This window comes from Typopeltis vanoorti, chromosome 16 (assembly GCF_054136105.1).
Source record: "Typopeltis vanoorti isolate ZY-2024b chromosome 16, IOZ_Tvanoo_1.0, whole genome shotgun sequence".
Classification (NCBI taxonomy): Eukaryota; Metazoa; Arthropoda; class Arachnida; order Uropygi; family Thelyphonidae; genus Typopeltis; species Typopeltis vanoorti.
Window position 1 is genome coordinate 48,737,235 of NC_143564.1, and position 23,017 is coordinate 48,760,251.

General features: G+C 35.9%; 1 protein-coding gene across 1 annotated transcript in view; it reads left to right on the forward strand.

Moving 5' to 3' along the window:
* LOC150098009 (spliceosome-associated protein CWC27 homolog) overlaps positions 1 to 23,017 on the forward strand; it is a 243,340-nt gene that overhangs the window by 64,638 nt on the left and 155,685 nt on the right. Inside the window, exons 3-4 of the mRNA XM_090406212.1 lie at positions 10,799 to 10,942; positions 17,461 to 17,559. Of these exons, the coding sequence (XP_090262338.1) occupies positions 10,799 to 10,942; positions 17,461 to 17,559 (243 nt within the window). The remainder of the gene's footprint in view (positions 1 to 10,798; positions 10,943 to 17,460; positions 17,560 to 23,017) is intronic.

Sequence of the window (23,017 nt, forward strand, 5' to 3'; positions counted from 1 at the left end):
GACTTGAAGATGAAGAACTTGGATGTGGTGACAGCCCAAGACAGGAAGGTGTGGAGGAGACTCATAACAAACAGTGACCTCCACTTAAGTGAGAGAAGCTGTAGAAGAATACCTCTATAGTTTTTAGGGTCATCTCTATTACCTTTCTTAAAGATAGGAATCACAATTGCTTTTTTCCATTCTATTGGGGGATACCAGTTGAGTATATTTTATTTAAAAATAATAAGAGTCTTCATTTGAATCTTGTTCCTGCGTATTTATATAGTTCTGAACCTAGCTTATCTTCTCCAGGTGATTTTCCGTTTCTTGTTTATTTCAGGCTAATTTCTAATTCTTCTTCAGTTATTTCCTTTTCATTTTCGTTAATTGTTTGCCAGTTGTCTTGTTTAAAATAATTGTCTGTTCACAGTTCTGTGTAGTAATTTAGAAATTCTTCTAATTTCAATTCAGCGTTTAATTTTATGTTTTCTTTGGTATTTAGGTGTTTCAAAATCTTATATACATTGGGTCTTATTTTATATAAATCATGTTCTAAATTAGAAACAAATTTATTCCACGATTCTCTGTCTTTTTCTGACTTCTGTTTTAGCTATGGCTCTTATTCTTTTATATTCTATTTCATCTTCTAATCTTTTACTGCTTAACCATTTGTGATAGGCTTCTTTTTTCTTTTTGATTATTTCTTTGATTGTATCATCCCAGATCTTCAGTTTTTTTCTTTTATTGAATTTTTTGGTCTTTCCTAAGCTTTCATTTGCTGCTGCATTTAGTATCGTTTTTATATTAAGCCATTCTATTTCTATTTCTTCATTTTGTTTTATTTTATCTAGATACTGGTTAATTCTTTGTTCATATAGCCATTGTACATTTGTATCATTCAATAGTCTAGTTTTATAAACAAATGTTTCAATTTTTCTTTCTTTTCTTGTTACTTGTAGCCATTTAGGTGGTAATCTTAATTTTATTTTAACAAGGAAGTGGTCACTGCTTATTTCATATCCTCTGTGAACTCTAACATCTAGTGAAAATTTTGATGTCTTTTCATTTAATATGAAGTAATCTAATATTGATTTCCATCCTCTTGCTGCCCAAGTATATTTATGTATGTCTTCATGTTTATAGAAGGAATTCATTATTTTTAGGTTATTATAAACTACAAAGTCGATCAATTTTTTACCATTTCTGTTTAGAGTGTGTTCTCCATGTATTCCTATATTATTATTAATTTTCCTGTTTCCAATTCTTGCATTTAAGTCTCCTGCTAAAATTATGTAATCATTTTTATTTATTTTATTATATATGTTTTGTAGCTGATTATAAAAATCAATATTATTCTGTTCTCTTCCTTCTTCTGGGGCATATAAACCAATTGTTGTTAAATAGCCTCTATCTATTTGTATTCTAGCTTCTATTATTCTTTCATTCCATAATTTATAATGTTTTAACTGTTTTGAAAGGGAGTTATGAATCCAAATCATGACTCCTGCTTGTGCTCTTTGGTCTCTGTCAACTCCACTGTATATCACATTAAAATTTTCAGTTCTCATAGTTCCTTTTAATTTCTTTTTTGTTTCAGTGATTACTGCTATTTTAAAATTTCTTTCATATAGTAACTGGTCTAATTCTATTTCTTTATATGCTATTCCTCTTACATTCCAGTTTGCTATATGTATTATATTTTGTCGTTTCCATTTTCGTTTTCCCTTTTCCATTCCAGGGTTGTTTCCCATAGATTCAATCCGATTATCTTTTTCTGTCAGCTTACAAGTATGGTTATGTTCTCCATGTCAGGGGACTAGCCTGACGATGGAATAGTTCAGTGGTAGGGCTGCTACCTTAAGGCTTCTGAACTCGCCTTCTTCCGAATTTAAACCCATAGGAGGAATAGGGTATATTGAAGGGGAAAGGGTAGATTATAGAAGAAATATAGTAAGGTTTATTGAGAGAACATAGTTGTAAGGCCAGAAATGAAAAGACCCCATGGCCCTCGAGTACTCTAATAGCACAAGGGTCATAAAGTAAGAAGAGTTGGCTGATAAGGCCTTATAGGAAAGATTAAAGTAAGTGGGTCTTCCTCAAAGTAGAAGAAGGAGAGGATAGATCCAGCTAGGGGTCCATGGGAGTGCCGCTTCCCTTACAATCAAGATGATTGCCCCTTATGGCCCTGTTGGTCCACGAGTCCTTATTCAGTATATTCGGACCACCCCACCATATATATATATATACACACACACGCACGCGCATGTACACACACACACACACACATGGTGGGCTCCCCTATCCGCCATCCAGGGGACGCGCTCTCTAGGGGTTACAGGGTCCCCTGAGAGATGTTTATTTTTCAATAAATAAATTATCTTGCAATAGATGTAATTTCCTAAAAATAGAAACACATTTTTCAAGGGGGTGCGAGAACTTATTTTTAGATTCAAGTGGGTGCTGGTGCTGATCACTAAAAAGGTTAAGACCCACTGTCTTAGATTGACCTGTGTGTGTCTAAGACCTGTAAGTTTTCTTGTAACTTATCTTTCAAAAGCAAAAAGAATTGCCAAGAGTGACCACTGAAATATGAGCACCAGTGTTTAACAAGACTTTACAAATTCCTACATTCTCTGTTTTAATTGGATTTAATGATTCTCTATCAATTGCATCTAGTGTACTCATGAATCTTGCATTTTTATAAAAATGGACCTTATCAAATGACTTAGTGACTGAGGTAGAGACATATTGCTAGGAACTGTTGAGGTAGAGACATATTGCTAGGAACTGTTCTAAATAAATTTCTAGAACAGTTCCTAGCAATATGCCAGCCTGGTTGGCTGAGTGGTTAGTGTATCTGCTCTCCAGCCAAAAGGCTGCAGGTATGAATCCCGTCATGGGCATGGATATTTGTGACTGTCTGTTAAAATACTAGTGGTAGTGGGCAGTAGATGATGATGATGGTAGTTGTGATTCGCTGTAGTTGGTGGAGTGAGTCGTGGAAATGGAGAGTTGTGGAGTAGGTGCCCTCCCTTGATGAGCCTTTGGACTCTTTGGAGGTGTCACATAATAGTAATAATGTGTTTCTTCTGAACATCTGTAACATTTAAATTTCTTTCCTTCACCCAAATTTTGTTTCTAAGAACAATTCACTTTAAACATTCATTATTCTGCATAGTTAACAGATTGAATATTCAGAATAGACTAAAATTTCATCTTGTGTTTTTATACCAGCTGAAATGTTATCAACTATTCTTTTTCTAAAGTATTTCAAAGCTCTTCAATCTTTTCATTAAATTTTTTTTCCTGTGAAACTTTATCAACAAAATTAGGCTGAGAAAGCCTTTCTGATTTAGACAATTTGCTTTCATTAGTTTGAATTATTGATATCGTCTATGACTGGAATAGACTTTGTTAAATTAGTATTCAGATTCTGAATTAATGACTTTTCCATCTGAGTTACCTGTAGAGCTTTTTCAATACTAGTAACACTAGGTTTATAAACAGCTCTTTTTAATTCAGATTTCAAACCATTCCTAAATTGAAAGAAAAGTGTTCTCTCAATATATTATTATTATTATTATTATTGTTCCGGGAAACTCCAAGGAGTCGACAGACTCATCGAGGGAGGCCCTAACATCATGTCAAGAACAACTATTCAACATTCACACAGTATCTATCATACCTTGCCTTGAACTCATTCACGGTCGTAGCACCCACAACAGGCTCTGGAAGCTTATTCCACTCATTTACCACTCTCCAAGTAAAGAACCTAGCTCTAACACCCTTGTCAACCACGCTCTTGCCCAGCTTCCATGCATGGCCCCTAGTCCTCCCACCACCAGTCATATTTTCAAAAATGTCTTCTGGATCAATCTTATAAAAACCCTTCAGTAATTTGAATGTCTCAATCATATCACCCCTCCTTCGCCTATCGTCCAATTTCTGCAACCCACAAATCTTCAACCTATTCTCATAAGGTTCATTCCACAGACCTGCTATCATTTTGGTCACTCGTCTCTGGACCCTCTCCACTTCCTCCCCATCACGAAGAAACCCTGGTGCCCATAGCTGGGCACAGAAGTCCAGATGGGGTCTTATCAAGGCTCGATACAGAGGAACAACAACTTGTTCGTCTCTGCATGTTAAAGTATTTTTCAGAAGCCAAGTGATTTGGTGAGCTGTTTTAGTTACTTTTGCAATGTGCCCCCTAAACTTCAACTCCTTATCCACCAACACTCCCAAATCCCTGGCCTCATCAATCTCCTGGGGTATGATTCCACCAATGCGATATACTGCTGCTATTCTTTTCACCCCAAAGTGCATAACCTTACACTTTGCCACATTAAATTGACATCCATTTTTCCTAGCCCAGTCCTCCAAACTATCCAAATCATCCTGTAAAATTTTGACATCTTGTGCACTCACAATTGCTCTACCCAACTTTGCATCATCAGCAAACAAGTGAACACTTCCTCTCAGATCCTTTCCAATATCATTGATGAACAAATTGAAAAGCAGTGGTCCAAGAACAGGGCCCTGCGGCCCTCCACTAGTCACAAGACGTCTTTTAGACTCCACTCCTGAGTAAACCACTCTTTGATATCTCTCCTTCAACCACCCTCTTATCCATCTCACCAACCCTATATCTATACCCATCTGCTCCAGTTTACTGATTAGGGTTCCATGTGGTATCCTATCAAAGGCCTTGGCAAGGTCCAGTAGTATCACTGTAAACCCATTACCCCTATCCAGTTCAGCCGTTACTGTGTTATAAAACGTGAGCAAGTTACTGAGGCATGATCTACCCTTCACAAAACCATGTTGTCCCCCATACAATATCCCATTTTCATCTATCCAGTCCTGTATTCTTTTCTTGACTAATTTCTCTAAGACCTTGACAATGATTCCTGATATGCTAATCGGTCGGTAATTTACAACAGCAGTCTTGGAACCACCTTTATGCAGTGGAACTATTTTCCCCTATTTCCCCCCCCCCTCGGGACTAACCCAGACCCGAGACTCAAATTAAACAAAATGGTCAAGGGTACTGACAATTCTTTAGCTGCTTCTCGTACAACACGAGCTGGTATACCATCCAATCCCACAGATGTATTGACATTGAGGTTATGCAATAGACTACTCACCTCCACTTCATTCACCACAATTCCCGTATAATCTACTGGTTTATTCGTTTCTGCAATGTCACCACCTGGATGATATACTTTTGCAAAGTGCTCACTCAGTAGCTCAACTATCTCAACTGATTCAGTTACCTCCCTACCATCGGCATTCTTTAAAATCAATCTGCCATGTACATTTTTCCTTTTACTTGCTACATATCTAAAAAACTGTTTAGGATTCTCTTTAGCCTGCATGGCCAATGTTCTTTCGTAATCCTTTTTTGCTTTTCTTACCACACTCGTCACCCTTCTGGCCTGCGCTTTATACCGTTCATGTGCCTGCCGGTCACCCTTCTCCTTAAATTCCCTCCATAGTTGTTTCTTTTTTTGCAACTCAAGCTTAATGGTGTTATTCATCCATTTAACCCCTACTTGATTTATTATTCGGACTCTAGGTATACAGTCAGCCATTGCTTCATGCAAGCACTTCTTAACTACCTCCCATGCACTATCAACTTCTAGTCCTTGCAGTTGTACATGCCATGGCACTGAACCAATCAAACTCCTAAGCTTGTCATACTTTCCAGCCCGATAATTCCACATGTACCCTGTCTTAATTGAAAATTCTACACCTTTAGCCACCTCCCAAGTTAAGACCCGATGATCACTCTCACCGATTGGTGGCAATGTGGTCATATTTGTTACAGCCAAATCCTCAGATGTAATTACTAGGTCAAGCACTCTCTGACCCCTAGTATTTTCCATTACATGCTGTCGCAGATAGTTATCCCTTATTCCGAATCAGTTTCATCGGTGCTAAGACTATATAATAAATTTGTCAATTTAACCTAATTCTACCTTCTTATGGAATTAATTAATCAAAATATCTTTAAATTCTGCATAAGTAGTTGCTTTTCTGAATCTCCTGGAGTTTGGAGCAAAATGTTTAGCTTTTCATGTGATGAAAATCAACTACTACTCAAAGATGTCCAAAGATTGTGCCTAAGTGGGAGTCACACTCACAACATGTTTGTAGAGCAGAGTACTATCCAGGTTGATCAACCGAGCTAGCTAATTGATTTTGTGCATTTCTTCAAGAATTGTGCCTGTCAATTATTTAAGAAAAGAAAGAAAAAGAAATTAATTCTTGTTTTTATTCTCGTTGATTTCTTTTAATGTCCTCACAGTTAAGATGGTGCTGATAGTTATGAATTCATAACTTGTAAGGCAGAATCTATCCTAATTTTAAAATAAAAAAGTCTTAAAATTTTAAGCAAGAAATGCTGATTAAGTGAAAGAGAAGTTAACTGGATATATTTATTGAAACAGATGTAATTTTTCGAAGGTACTTAGGTGTAGTTATAACCTTTCGTGGGTGGTAACCACATAAAAAAAAAAGTTTTTTCTTTTCCAAGTGAATTGCTCCTCTTTAAAGAGAGAATTAAAGTAATTTAGTTATTTGTTTTGTGCTTTGTTAATGGAAAAATTTGCTATTCTGTGATCATTTAAAATTATTATTAAGAATTTCACTTCTGCAAACCAGTAATTGCATGTGTGCATCTTGAATTGAGTTAGCAAACACTGATTATATAATCTGTATCACTTTGATGTTTTGTTTGATATGGAACATATTGTTTATATTAAAAGTTTTTTTTAATTTTTTTATTATTATTTTTGGATAAAGCCTTAAGGCATTCCTGTATTGATAGCAAAAGCTCACAAACTTTGAAATGTGATAATAATGTTGAACTATTCTTTGAATCACCTGAAATAACTAGACCTCTGGAAATGGTCAGCTAATCAGCTGTTACTTGTCCTCAGAAAAAAATTTGCATGGAAAAGCAAAGCAAGTTTTGCATTTTGTCTCACAGAAATAAGACAATCATGTGAAATCAGAGATATGTTTCCAGGCTAATGTCAATATACTAAACAAGCTTTAAAAAAATAAAAATAAAACAAATCTGAAATTCTTTAATAAAGTTTGAATTACTGGAAAAAAGGCACTAGTTATTGCCAATTAATAATTAAAAAAAAAGAAATGAAGATGACTGTATCTGCTATAAAGGAATTAGTCTACTAAATATAGATTGCAAGATATATACAAGGATATAAAGAGAAATATAAATGAGATCGGCAAGTGATCACTATGGGAGATTTTAAATATATCACCGTAAATTGATATATTTAAAATCTCCCATAGTGATCACTTGAGTAGAGAAAACAACATATAGTAAAAAGGTAATGAAATTTTAGGGATTCTTGGACAAATGTCTCAAGCAAGATGTAGGAGAGAGGGAACACAAGGATCAAGAATTTTGGATTTGATCTTGGCATCAGAGGATCTAATAGTAACTGAGACATTGTCCTTGCCCTCATTTGGTTAGAGTGACCATGTAGTCTGAGTTGGAGGCTGAATAGACATGCAAAAGTATCAAGAAGAAAGGAATTTGTGGAATTATAAGGCAGGTGACTAATATTCTTAGAAATCAGCTCCATGGATGAAAGAATTTAAAGGGAAAGATTTCTGCAATGCATAGGAGCTAGTTAAAATTTTTTTAACAGCAACAATGGGAAATTGGATAACAGGAACTGTAAATGAAAAGGAGATTATGGAAAAAAGTGGAAAGATAGAGGTGTAGAGCATGCATTGGGCAAAATGACCTTGTTAGAAATGTGGTCAAATAACCAATGTAGAACACATAGTCTTCTATGGTCATTTAACTAATTTAATAATAATAATTTTATTGGGGCATTTCATCCCGAAAAAGTAGATTTTATTCCGCAGTGGGCAGTCCAAATTGATGGTTTAGAGGTGCATGAGGAAAATGTATTTTGAATGCTAAGCATTCCAGGAGTCAATAAGGCAGTGATACCAGATGGGATTTTGCCATGTGTTTTAAGAGAATGCACTAAAGAATTTCCAAAGGAGTGGAAGGATAGTAAGATAGCCATTTCGAGGTTGAAGGAATGTGAATTGCAGAGTTTGGTGGATAGGAGGAAAAGTGATATGATAGAGACAGTTAAGTTAGTGAGGGGATTTTATTAGAATTAATTTATTTCTTATTTATTAGAATAAGTAATTCAAATTAATTTGAAATTAATCCAGAGGGGGATTATAAAAAGAGTAGAAGGCGAGAGGGGAAAGAACCAAATGCCATCACTGGAAGTTATATAAGAGTATGGTGAAGATAATAAACTTAGTTTAATCCTTTATCCAAGTGTGTGCAAACAAAGTTTGTTCCTGAAAGCATCTTCAGGACTGAGGTAAGGTGGTACAACACTGGGCGACTCCTTGCAAAGGTGGAGCAAGCTACCAACAATTCTATCTCAGTATCTCCCATAATGCAAAACACATCTCCTTGTGGATATGTATTATGTTATGCATTAAATGGGAAGGGCCATTACCCAGACTAATTTCGACCTTTATTGAGGTCTCTTCAGTTGGAGCCAGGCCCAAGTGGAGATACCAAGGCAGAAGCATTAGCAAGGTCATCTCCTCCTATAGGAGCTGCCAAACGGTGTGCCACTTTTTATTAAAGTGTGTGCCACCTTTTTATTAACACATCCACAAGGAGATGTGTTTTGCATTATGGGAGATACTGAGATAGAAGTGTTGGTATCTTGCTCCACCTTTGCAAGGAGTCGCCTGGTGTTGTACCACCTTACCTCAGTCCTGAAGATACTTTCAGGAGCAAACTTTGTTTGCACACACTTGGATAAAGGATTAAACTAAATTTATTATAGTTTGACCAAGTGAAAAATAAACTTTCAACATCTTTCTCTAAAACCAGAGTAATTTAATAAAAAGGTGGCACACCGTTTGGCAGCTCCTATAGGAGAAGATGACCTTGCTAATGCTTCTGCCTTGGTATCTCCAGTTGGGCCTGGCTCCCACTGAAGAGACCTCAATAAAGGTCGAAACTAGTCTGGGTAGTGGCACTTCCCTTAATGCATAACATTATACATATCCGCAAGGAGATGTGTTGTGCATTATGGGAGATACTGAGATAGGAGTGATGTTAGCTTGTTCCACCTTTTCAATGAGTTGCCCAGTGTTGTACTGCCTTACCTCAGTCCTGAAGGTACTTTCAGGAGCGAACTTTGTTTGCACACACTTGGATAAAGGATTAAACTAAATTTATTATAGTCTGACCAAGTGAAAAATAAACTTTCAGTATGGTGAAGAGGGGGTGTGAGGAGTAGATATTTTACATGGAGAATTGTGAGTGAATGTAATGCATTACTGGAATATGTTGTTAGTACAAGGAGTGTTAGAATTTTAAGATTTAGCATGATAAATATGGTGTCAGTTGAATGAACCTCCAACAATGAGTCTTCTGCCTACTCCATGGAGGGTATAATATTAATAATGATGATGATGAAAGTAGTGGTGGTAGACTAGAGGCATTAAACTATAGTTCACTTTGTATTCTAAAGTTATTATGATTTTGAAGAAATTAGTGAGCAATTATATACATAATTTGGCAAATGAGGATAATATTTGTGAAGGTCAGCATAGATTTGTTAAGGATACACTTGCTTCAGTAATCTGCTTGATAATAAAATAACAAGAGTGGTTTGATTAGGGAAAGGTATATACTGCTCTTTTTTTGTTTTTGCAAGGTATTGGACAGTGTGTCACATGATATTTAAGTTGATACACGAGGTTTGTGATTTGGATATTGGATGTGTGACAGATATCAGAGAGTTGAGTATGGAGGAGCAGTATCATGGAAAAGGAGTCACTTATGGGGTTCCATAGAGCTCAGTAATGGGATCTTTGCTGTTTAATATTTATGTCAATGATATTGTCATTAGATTGCAAAAGAGATATTCCATTGTTTGCAGATGATGTGAAGTTTAGAAGGATTATTAATAATAGCATCAATGTGGTGGCCCTTCAGCAGGATTTCAGTTTGCTTGAGAGATGGGGATTGTGTTGTAATAGAAGTAAATGTATTATCTTGAAATTTGGTATCCACCATTGAGAAGTTGCATACTTTATTGGTAGAACTATGCTACTGGAATAGAGGCAGAAAGGAATCTTTGGGTAATAATTGATAAAACTTTCAAGCTTCGGGGATGTATTTCAAAGGTGGTAAAGGTAAACCAGCAGACTGATTCAATACTAAGAAGGACTTTGACTAGGTGATAAAAGAGTGGTTGTTCCACCTGGGTAATTGTGCTCGGGTCTGGTCATCAGAATTTGAAGGAAATTAATTACCCTTGGAAAGAATACAGAGGGTAGATAACAAAAGTGACATCAAGGCGCTACAGTATCTGTAATGATACTAGAGCCCTGTTGATAGACTGAGGTTGTGTAAACTGCAGAGTTTATTTGGATAGAATATACAGAGATGACATGATTGAATTATTTAAACTGTTAAGATGTCTTCACAGAATTGACACTGGAGAGATTTTTCTTTAGTAGACAAAGGGGGCCATCCCTGGAAGTTGTCAAAGGAGGCTTTTGGAGCAACAGGGTGAGAAGCAGCTTTTGTGCATGGTGAGTGTTGAATGTGCATAATGGTAAATTGGTTTAAAGAGTGGTGTGATAGACTGTGTTGTTTTAGATGAGCCTTTTGCATTGATTCTTGTGACTCCATGAAGATCCTGAATAATATTAATGATACTACTAATAATAATAATAATAGAGATCCTGAATAATAATGATATTTTATTTTATTTTTTCCCAGGATGAGTTTCATTCTCGTTTGAGATTTGTTAGAAGGGGCCTTGTTGCAATGGCAAATTCTGGAAAAGATGACAATGGAAGTCAATTTTTTTTCACTTTGGGGTCATGTCCAGAATTACAAAATAAACATACAATTTTTGGCAAGGTAAGTGTATTAATCATCCTAATTTTGTATGAATACAACAATAAAAGATCAGAATGAATCGAATTATTCATTATACTGCTAATATTTTGCTGATTTTCAAACCACAAAAGATTGTGGTTTGAAAAGTCAGCAAAATACATGTCACTGTAGAATAGCGCATTCAATCAGTAATTTGAAAAAAACATTTTGTTTGCAACTGGAAAAAACTGCCCTGTCATCATGGCATCTGGAGCTAGATAAAAAGGGTGTTTGTTTACACGTCTTAGAGAAATAACTGACTTCCACATTTTTTGCAAAATAATGTAGCTCTACTTATTGAGGTTAATGTTTACTGCTTAATAATTAATGTTGACAGTAAAAATAGTCTCTTAGATATGTAGCAACCTTTATGCAGCATTGTAGTCTTCTTCCATTTAATTGTGTTTGAAGCAGTATCCAAAGCATGGTCTGCCATTCCTGACTAGTCATAATGATGATAGCAAATTTTTTTGTTTTTGTTCTTTAAGGCCAAATAGTTGAAGTTCTTCAAGTTCAGTCTTGGATGTGTTTTCAAATGAAGTTTGATTTTATAAAATCTGTTTTTGTTGAACATTTATTCAAGTAAGAACATGAGTTTAAACTGAATGAATCACAGATTCATTGAGTTTGGTCTTTCATATCTTTTGTGCAGGACTCAGCAAATATGCTCACCATAGAGAGTAGATTTCACTAGCTGGTGAGTAGTTGTAGACTGGAGTGTGGAACTCCTATTTACTTATGAATATATTATTAAAAAATAGGGATCTTGGTTGAGTATTTTTTTTTTTTTTTTCATGGCAGGTAGACATTTGCATAATTTGTCAAGCCCTGCTTATGTGGATGATATTGTCCTCATCTATTAGGAACTAATGAAACATTAACACTTTATAATGTACCTGAGGAGCTTAAACTCCACAATGTCTCATTGGAAACTGAAGACAACGGGTCCCTTCCCGTTTTCTTATAATAATAACAGTTTAGTCTTTCTTAGACACCCTGGTAACATACCTACCTAATGGTAAACCTGTCCTTTTTAGCATACAGGAAACCCACCCACACAGGCAGATACATTCACAAACTTTCTATTATCCCCCCCTTCTACCCTAAACCATGTGATATCATTAAAATACTGACCAATAGATCCTATAACCTTTATTGCAATGAGTCCTCTATTTCAGCAAAACTTCATTATATACACTGCACCTTCTTATCTAATGGCTACAGTTTCCACATTATCAAAAAAATAATCAATTCTTGACCTCCTCTTCAGAAAAAAAATTTAGTCATGCTATCGTCATCCCCTATGTGACAAGCACTTCAGAATGTCCAGAATAAAGAAATACAATCTCTGCACAGCTTTCAAGCCCCGCTGAAAGCTTGCTACCCTTATACATTATACTAAAGATCAACTCCTCTCTGTTCCTGGAGTATATAAAGTGCCCTGTTCCTGCAAGTTGGCCTACTATGGAAAAACAGGAAGATCAGCCAACATCTGCATGGAAGAACATAAAAAATGCATCTGTATTTTTTTGTGTTCTTCCATGACCTGATTGACCATGACTATGGTCATGCAGAATAAGAATAAGAGAGCATAGATACAGCTCATAGAATCAATTGGGAAAAAAACCACCATGCTCCATCGCAGTAAATTTAGAAACTATTTTTGGAATCTGTAGCTGCTCTCAGAAATCAGCCTAATTTAAATAAACATTAAACTTCCAAACTATGGGAAACAGTAACACTTTGAGATCGAAGTTTACATCCTAGGCCACCAGCAGGTGCCCATAGAGGACACCCTACCTAGTTAGGGCTCTAGTGTTTTGTCCATGTTTCACTTAGTCTTGTGTTACCTTTGTGTTACGTCTCTTTTTGTACTCTCTGATGATGTCTGGGAGAGTGACTGAGACAAAATATTGGAAAAATTAAATATTTTTTAATATTATTTAATATTAAAAAATATTATTTTTTATGTTAATATTAAAATGCAAGAAGGTGAAGATTGTAAGTCTTCTACCAGACTATGATAGAGGCGAACTGAGGAGGAGAGCATTGATACCCAACGAGTGTATGTATATAGATTATGTAAAAGGAATGATGTAGGATTTGTGGATCTGTGGTCTCTGTTTGACGGAGAGAAGAATTTGTACAATACTGCTGGACTGCATCTAAGCGGTTTTGGTGTTAGGTGTCTGGAGAGAGCTTTGTTCACCGAGCATACTGAAGTGCAACTTCAGGGAAACTTAAGCACTTAGGGTGAAAGCAAGTGAGTTTGTGTGAAGACACCCATGAAGCGAGTGAGTGTGAGACTGACCAAGTGAGAAATCTAGTCTCTCAAGCAAAAATATTGAATAGGGTAGTCAATTCAAAAAGTAAAGCTGGGTGTGGGACTAAAAAGATGCTGCAATTTTTATACTAATGCCAGAAATTTTTTGGCATTGGTTAGTGCAACCTTGCCAAAAGTTATAGGCTGTAGTGAGACTTGGCTAAGAGCAGATGATGTAGTTACAGGGGTTGAATGTGAAGGGTTTAGTACTTTCAGAGAAGATAGGATGGGGACAGGGGTACAGCTGATGATAGCAGATGAATTGCAACCAAAAAAAAGAAAAGAATAGGAGACAGGTAGGAAAGTGGCTGTTCATTTGAAGCAATCTGGTGTGCGATTAAGGCCAGTAAGACAAAATATACAGTTCATTGTTGCTATAGACCAGGGAGTTCCACAGATGATCTGGAAGACATGCATCACCAAATTATTACAATAAGTACAGGTCAAATGATTATTATGGGGAACTTCAATTATGGAGATATAGACTGGAAGGGAAAAAAATCACATGGCAGGAAGAAAATAGAATTTATACACCTGCTGAGAGATAATTATTTAAGGTAGCATGTGATGGAGGGGAGTAGGGATATGAGAGTATTCGACCTGGTCATAGAATCAGAAGAGCTACCCATGACCAAGGTGACAACATTGCCTCCAATTGGTGAAAGTGACCATGTGGTCTTGACTTGTGAGATTATAAAACACGAGGAATATTTTATCAAGAAGGGGTATTTGTGGAAGGTGATTATGACATGCTTAGGAAGAAGCTTAAATCTGAACCATGGCATAAAACACTAGGGTAAGGATGTTAGTATAGTGTATGGATAGTTAAGAGAAATACGCTCATGAACTTTACAAGGTTCGGGCAAGAAAGGTGGCCAGCATGAAAAGGAAGGCAAAATCAGATTATGAGAACAATCTAGCTGAGCGGGCCAAAGGAAATCCCAAAGAGTTCTCTTGTTATGTGGCAAGTAGGAGGAAGAATGACCATGGAAGATTAACCTTAATGAGCGATGATGGTCACAAGGAGACAGAAGTAGATAAAATAGTTCAGTTAATGAATGACCAGTTTGCTAGGGTATATCATCCTGGTGAGGTTACTGCTTTAACCTATGCGACAGACACTAATGTGGGAACAGATGTGGATGAATTGGAGGTTCTTAGGATATTGCAGAATCTCAGTCTAAATCCAGCTATGGGATTAGATGGGATATCAGCTGGGGTTTGCGAGAATGTGCAAGGGAACTGGCAATGCCTTTGACTATGCTCTTTAATTTAAGTCTCAGCTCTGGTAGAGTTTCAAGGGAGTGGATAGAGGGCAAAATAATTCCTTTTCATAAGAGAGGTTCTAAGACTATAGTAGCAAATTGTAGACCAATCAGTATCTCATGCTTGGTGGTAAAAGTACTAGAAAGATTGGTGAAAAAGAGAATTCAAGAATGGGTAGATAAAAATATGATACTGTATGAGGATCAACATGGATTCGGTCAGTAATGCCTTAGTAATTTACTAACTTTTTATAATAGAATAACTGCTGTCTTGGATAAAGGAAATGGCTACACGATAAATTTGCAAAGGCATTTGACAGAAACCGCATGGAACTCTGCTACACAAATTAGAACAAATGGGGATGGATATGACTGGTTAAGTGGATAGGAGGGTGGCTGCTGGACAGAAATCAAAAAGTGGTATATGGAGGGGCAGAATCGAGGCATAAACAGGTGGCTAATGGCATACCGCAAGGTTCAGTGCTCTGACCATTTGCTGTTTAATTTGTTCATAAATGATATAAGAAGTAACCTTAAAGGGAATATTCAGTTGTTTGCTGATGCAAAATTAGGTAGAATAATAGTTAATCAAGGTGATGTGGAGAGCTTGCAGGACAATTTATATAGGCTGTCAGTATGGACAAAAGTTAATGGGTATCAGTTTAATGTCAAGAAATGTAAACTTATGCATTTTGGGATAAATAGATTACAAGCCGTGCATCACATTAATGGCACTGTACTCCAGGAAAGTTGAAGCTAGAGATTTAGGGATGATGGTAGATAGAGAGTTAAAGTTTAGAGGATTATATTGCTAAGGTTGCCGAGTTAGCCCATAAAATTACTTGGCTGTTGAAGAACATATTAACAAGTAGAGATAAGGAAGTTATCATTCCTACTTATAAGGCCTTGATATGCCCACATCTGGATTACTGTGCTCAAGTCTGGTCCCCTGGGTTTCTTGGGGATGAGGAAGCAGTGGAGAGGATTCAGAGGTGAGTGGCCAGTGGAATCTCTCCTATGAGGATAGAATTGAAGGTGTGCAGATTGCAGAAGTTGGTTGATAGGAGAAAGAAGAGAGGATTGATATAAACATTTAAGTTGCTTAAAGGATAGATGCAGGGGAAATATTTCAGCACTTGGTTAGAGGGACCAGAACAAGAAGTCATCCCTGGAAGTTGAATAAAGGTGTGGTTAGTAGGAGTGTGATAGCTGGATTTTTTGCTTTGAGAGTTGTGAATGAGTGGAATAGGTTGCCAGATTCCATTGTGAGCACTTTGTCTGTTAATGGGTTCAGTGAGAGGTATGATATCTTGTATGGATAGATTGGTTCTTCTGCAATGTCTTCAGTCTCCATGGTAGTGCCCATATAATAATAAGAATATTTTTAATACTTTCTCTGTGCTGTTTCACTCCATTAAGCTGCTAACATAAGTTTCTCCTAGCATTTAACCAACACACTGTTCTAATCTTGAAATTCCTAGAGGTCATCCTCTCTCTCGATTGTTTACAAGATTGCAGTCTTGTAAACAATAGGCTGCCAGATAGATGTATTCTATATTCGAATGATTCCAAAAGTAAATTCATTATGGAAGACCATTTAATGGTCTTCCACAAGAATCTGTGCTAGCTCTATTGCTTATGACATCCCCACCCCCCCTTTCTCCTGGACATATGAGCAATTGCAACTCAGAACACCTCCTTTCAAATTGCAGAGAATACACTAACAGGTGACTTATCAAAACTTAACAACTGTAAACAGTGGTGCTTAACAATGAAATATGCAGAAACCTGAAATCACTGCTTTCCATTTTAATTATAGCCAATCAAACTATACTCCTAAAGTCTACATTACAAATAGCATAGTAAAATACAATAGTACACCAAAATATCTTGGTCTGACTCCTCATCCTTGACTTTCAAGGATCACCTGACAAAGATTGCTGGCAAATTAAGAACTTGCAAAAACATCCTGCAGAAGCCAGTAGGCTCTTCATTGGGTGCAGATGCTAGTACATTATGAACATCTTTGGCATTAGCATTTTTCCACAGCAGAATACTGTTCTTCAGCTTGGTGTAACAATGCTTACACCTCACTGATTGATATCCATCTCAACCAGGCCAGATTTATTCCTTGAACAGTAAGATCAACATCAAGTTACTGGCTTCCAATACTTAGTAATATTATGCCTTCTCCATTACAAAGCTTTACAGAAATATTTTTTAAAGTAATTCTTTACATTACAAAAAAAGTTCATTAGGTAACCTATGGAACAAAATTATTGTGAACATTGACTTTCCCATATATGAAGATATCTTCTACAGAGCTACTCAGAGAATGAAATCTAGACAACCTGCTTGGAAACTATTTTGGCAGAAACACACCTCCAGCTTACATTCCACTATTTGTTATCCAGCTACCAGAGTAAAGGATTTGACCTTCCAAAATATCTATAGTCTACACTTAACCAGAACAGGACTGAATATTGATCTAAACAAATGATCCACAAATGGAAATAGACTGACTCTCTATACAGTAACTATTCCAATTTAGGCCATACAATTAACAGTAATGTTAGTGACTGCCCTGTGTTCTCTTATCCTAGAACTTATATGGACTTTTTTGATGTTAAACCTGTAACTTTAATGTGGATTCTGAATATCTTATCTGACTGTTAAATATGCCTTTTTCTATTTTATGTAATACTTCCACCCGTTTATTCTCTACTCACTTTCTATATATACATATCTTATATCGTTTATTATCGATATATTATATCATTTATTCTCTACTCACTTTCGATATATACATCATTCACTAAATAAATAAATAAACTGGATTATGTTATGCATTATTTTTCTTAAAGGTATTTGAAAGCATGGGATATAGAATTTAATAATCTTAAATATTTTAGGTGACTGGAAATACACTTTATAATATGCTTAAACTTGAAGAAGTTGCTGTGGACAGTAATGAGAGACCTTTGTATCCTCATAAAATAATCACAACCAAAGTAAGTAATAAATATATATGATTATTTGCTATAAAAGTTATCACAGTTGACTCTGACTTTAGAAAATGCCACTATAAGAAAATCTCTCCTTATAAGAAACTACCAAACAGTCCAGACCAAAGTTCCTAAATGCTGTGCTAAAAAATTCACTATAGCAAACTATCCACTATAAGAAACTGTTGCTGTGGTGAGAGTTGACTGTAATAATAACTTTGAGTAAGACCTAAATAATTTTGATTAAATTATTGTTCCTGTGATTCTGTGTGCTATATAATTACAGTTTTTTTATCATCATCATCATCAAATTCCTGACATGTACCCTCAAGGGTGTACAGGATATGATAGTACTACATGAAAAATTTACATCATTACTAACTTCCTATCTACAATTTTCCTCCAAATCAGACTATTATTTGTCAAGACTCCAACATTATCAGATCTTATATTTCTGTCGTCTAAGACACTTTGTACCGTATCAATCCACCTATAACTTGGTCTTCCTCTGGGTCATTTTCCTGCCAACCTGGCAGAGAACACTTGTTTTGCTAATCATTCCTCGCCCATTCTGTTTAAGATCGGTTTGGTTTCAGGAAGGGTAGAGGGAACAAGAGATGCGATTGGACTGTTAAGAATAGTAAGTGAAAGAAGTCTAGAAGTGAATAAAGAAATTAACATCTATTATATAGATTTTGAGAAAGCTTTTGACTATATAAAATGGGATAAGATGGTGGAAGTAATGGAAAAGATTGGTATAGATTGAAAAGACAGAAGGCTAATTATCTCACTATATATGGGACGAACTGCCATGGTGAGAGATATATATGGTACAACAGAACCAGGTATCATTGGACGAGGAGTAAGACAAGGCTGTTCTCTGTCACCAATTTTGTTCAACATGTATTCCAAAGCAATGTTAAAAGAAGCACTGGAGAATTCGGAAGAAGGAATAAAGATTGGAGGTTGACAGATATTTGCAATAAGATACGCAGATGACAAGGCATTACTATCAAACACTGAAACAGGACTACAACATCTGTTGAACAGATTACTGGAATCCTGTATCAATTATGGAATGAAAATTAACATCAGAAAAACAAAGGTGATGAAAATAGCAAGGAAAGAGGCAAATATGGATATCAGAATAAATGGGGAAAAATTGAATCAAGTAAAGACATTTAAATATCTAGGAAGTGTTATTAGCAGTGATGGAAGATGTAAAAGTGATATAAAAGCAAGAATAGCGATGGGAAGAGATACCTTGAATAGAAAATGGAACTTATTCAAAGTAAAATGGATAGAAATCTAAAGAAAAAACTAATAAAATGTTATGTATGGAATGTTGCCCTCTATGCATCTGAAACTTGGATATTGAAGAAAGAAGAAATTAAGATTTTGGAAAGCTTTGAGATGTGGATTTGGAGAAAGATGGAAAAAATCAGATGGACAGATAAAATAACTAATGAAGAGGTCTTAAAAAGAGTAGAAGAAGAAAGAAGTCGGTTAAGGAGGATAAAAAGAAGCAAGAGAAACTGTATCGGATATATTCTGAGAGGGAATGGAATCATCAGAGATGCCATCGAAGGAAAAATAGACAGAAAAAGACCAGAGGAAGAGTAAGGAAAACAATGCTAGATGATATGCTCCCATGGAGACAGGTACACAACCTTGAAAGAGAAGGCTCAGAACAGAAGAGAGTGGAAGGAAAGTTTCTGCTACTAAAAGAACCTGCTCATTTACAGAATACTAAAGAAGAAGAAGAAGAAGACCACCTGAGATTAGCTCTGCTAACGCATTCCTGGATGCTGACAATGTCAAGTTCTTTCTTAATATCTTTCTTTTTAATATGATATTGCCATTGATGCCATCTGTTCACGTCTCTAATCTTTCTCAGGACTCTCATATCTGCAGTCTCTAGACTTTAGTCAAGTGTTTTACTTCTGACCCGGCTCTCAGATCCATAAGTTATAACTGGTTTGAAAACTGTCTTGTATATAGCTAATTTAGTTTTCCGACTAATTTCTCTCTTATTCCAAATGAATTTATTCATTTGACTTCCTACCATACCAGCTTTGTTGATTCTGTTGTCTATTTCCATATTTAATTTACCATCTTCACTAAAAATCGCCTAAGTAACTGAAATGCTTTACTTGTTCCACAGGTTCTCCATTCACAACACAGTTGACATTTTCAATGATTCTGCCTATTTTCATTGTCTTTGTCTTTTTATTGCTGACCTTCATACCATATCTATTATAACAGTTATTCAATTTAGTCAGGGAATCTTGCAAACTTGTAGCAGATTTATTTAGAAGTATAACATGTCCGCATAAAGAGCTGACATTAACATCTCCAATTTTGATATCATGTTTAATACCACTTTCCTTCATAATGTGATCCATATAGATAATGAATAACTGACGGGATAATGTACATCCTTGTTTCACACAAGATTTAACATTAAACCATCTTCCTGTACTTCCTTCAATTCTAACTGCTCACTTACAACTCAAATAAAGACTAAGTATTTCTTGATATAATGCCCCATTGACACCATATAACTGTAGTGTATTGAATAGCTTCTGTCTTGGCACCTTGTCGTATGCCTTTTCCAGATAGACAAAACTTAAATGCAGATCTTTGTTATATTCCCATGATTTCTCGACTATTTGTCGTAAAGTGAAGATCGCAGCCTCTATTTGGCCTGAATCCAGCTTGTTCTTCATCAAGCTTTTCTTCCACAATTCTTCTCAACCGTTTCTCAAGTATACTGGCATAAATCTTGCCCTTAACACTCAGTAGGAAAATACCTCTGCAATTCTCACATTCAGTTTTATTTCCCTTTTTATATATGGGTACTATGAGAGCTCTACTCCAATCATCGGGAATTCGTCCCTCTGTTCAGGCTTTCTGAACTATGCAGTGCAGCCACTTTAAGACTTTTATACCACCATACTTCAGCATATCTTAGGCACGATTTTTAGTGAAGATGGTAAATTAAATATGGAAATAGACAACAGAATCAACAAAGCTGGTATGGTAGGAAGTCAAATGTCATCTACTCCTGCTGCCTTTCCACATTTCAAGCCTTTGATGGCTTTTTCTACTTCAAGTATGGATACATATTTCTGACTGCATGGCTGGTCAGTTTTTTTTATCACTGTGCTGTCATCACTGCTTCTTTCATTTAGCAGTTTTTGAAAGTAATTACTCCATACTTCAAGGATATCTTTTTCTCCCATTTTCATGTCACTTTTATCATCTCTAACTCCTTTCACAGCACTCTTTCCTCCATTCCTAAGCTTCTTCAACAACCTCCAGAATATTTTGCCATTTTCTATATTCTTGTCAAAGTCCTCCCATGATTTTTTGTTTAGCTAGTTTTACACAGTGTTTAGCATTCTTGCATTTGTCTGTATATTCTCTAAGAGTACAAGCCGACTTATTTGCCAGGAACTTTTGACATGCTTTCTTCTTTTCCTTCACTGCCTCTTTAACTTCTTGTGTCCACCATGGAGCTCTGATTTTTCTATCCTTGCAGACAACCTCACCACATGCCTCTCTGGCTGAATGAATCAGGGTTTCTTCAAGGTTTGCCACTGAATCTCCATGGTTTGGTTCTTGTTCTTAAACTCTTTCATTATTTCTTCAATAATCTCTGTGTATTTTAGTCTACAGTTCACATCTGAGAGCTGCTCAACTTTTATTCGCTTTAAAACTTTCTTACATGTCATTCTTTTCAATATGGAATTCAATTTTATTCTGCTCAGTTTTTTTAAAGATTTTAAAATGATCTCATAATGTCTTTTTTTGGTGGGTGTAGCTTAAGGTAAGTTCTTTTCAGTTCTTTGTGATAATGTGATGCTTCATAAAAACAGTTACATAATTTGCATATTGCATAAATTACACAAATTACAGTAGAACTATAATATCTAGAATGGATGAAATATTACAGCCACCCACCTTAAAGGGTTTTATTGGATAGATGCAGGGGAAATATTTCAGCACTTGGCTAGAGAGAACCAGAAGTTATCCCTGGAGTTGAATAAAGGTGTGGTTAGTAGGGGTGTGAGGACTAGATTATTTGCTTGGAGAGTTGTGAATGAGTGGAATGGCATAGGCTTCCTGACAGTGCCTGTCAGGAAGCCTATGTTGCAACTCCACCACGAGCACCAGCAGGCTTTTTTTCTGTTACTACTTGACAGAATTAATGTTACTCAGAAGTATCTGAAGAAATTTTGGCAGCATAATTATCCAGCACTGGATAATGGATACCAAAAACAGATAAATGGAAAAGTCAAAATTGCATCTGGAATGTCTGGATTATAACAAATAATGAAGAAGAGCTAGCTTGATGCAGAAACTTCTTTCTGCTTCAATATGATATACAGTTAGACTCTAGTATTGTAAGAAGGAAGAGATAGAGAGAGCAAGATTAATGATATGAATAATGGATACCAAAAACAGATAAATGGAAATGTCAGAATTGCATCTGGAATGTCTGGATTATAACAAATAAAGAAGAAGAGCTAGCTTGATGCAGAAACTTCTTTCTGCTTCAATACAGTTAGACTCTAGTATTGTAAGAAGGGAGAGATAGAGAGGGCAAGATTAATGATATGAATAAAGATAAGAAATAAAATATACAAAGTTGTAACTGTTGGAGTGAATGATTAATAAAAATAAAAACAGAAATTGACCTTCTAAGAATTATAGGAATGTGTGCTGCCCATAGTAGGAGTTGAAGGCCTACTTTGCATGGGTCCTTCACCTCCAACTTCTTTGTCATTTCCACTTTTCTCTGCTTATTTCCAGTTCTAGGTATCCACAAAGAATGTCATAGATGACAAAGGGACAAAAATTAAACTGTCATTAAGTTACAGCATTGGGCTGAAGTGGATAGCATATTCAGTCTCCAAAAACGGCTGTGAGTTTATTTCTCAGTGTAGTCACAGACGTTGTAAATATCTTTAGTGATAGATGATCGTCATTCAATGTGAGACTGCCATCCTGCTTACTGCATGCCTGAATTATTATTAAAGTTATTATTAAGAGAGACTTCCAGGAAGTCAGGGATTCATTGAGGAAGGCCACATACTACATGCACCAGCTATCATACTTATTCTTGAATTCGTTCACACTGCTTGCACACACAACATCTAATTTGTTTCAATTTATGTAGTTAGGACACTTATAGACATTAGTATATTAAAATACATTTGTGTATTTTAGACCATGCCACTGCATATCATATTTGAGTTGCTCATGTTTTCATTGCTAAATCAAACTAGCTTACATTCCTGTTTGTTATATTATTTAATTCCTTGAACTACTTAGAGATAACTACCTTACAAGATATAGATAATGCAACACATGGGATATGAGTGTTAGATTTAATAGTATTTTCCCATATAGGGATGAAGATACCACTGGCTGGGAAGAAAGAGTGATCATATGATTT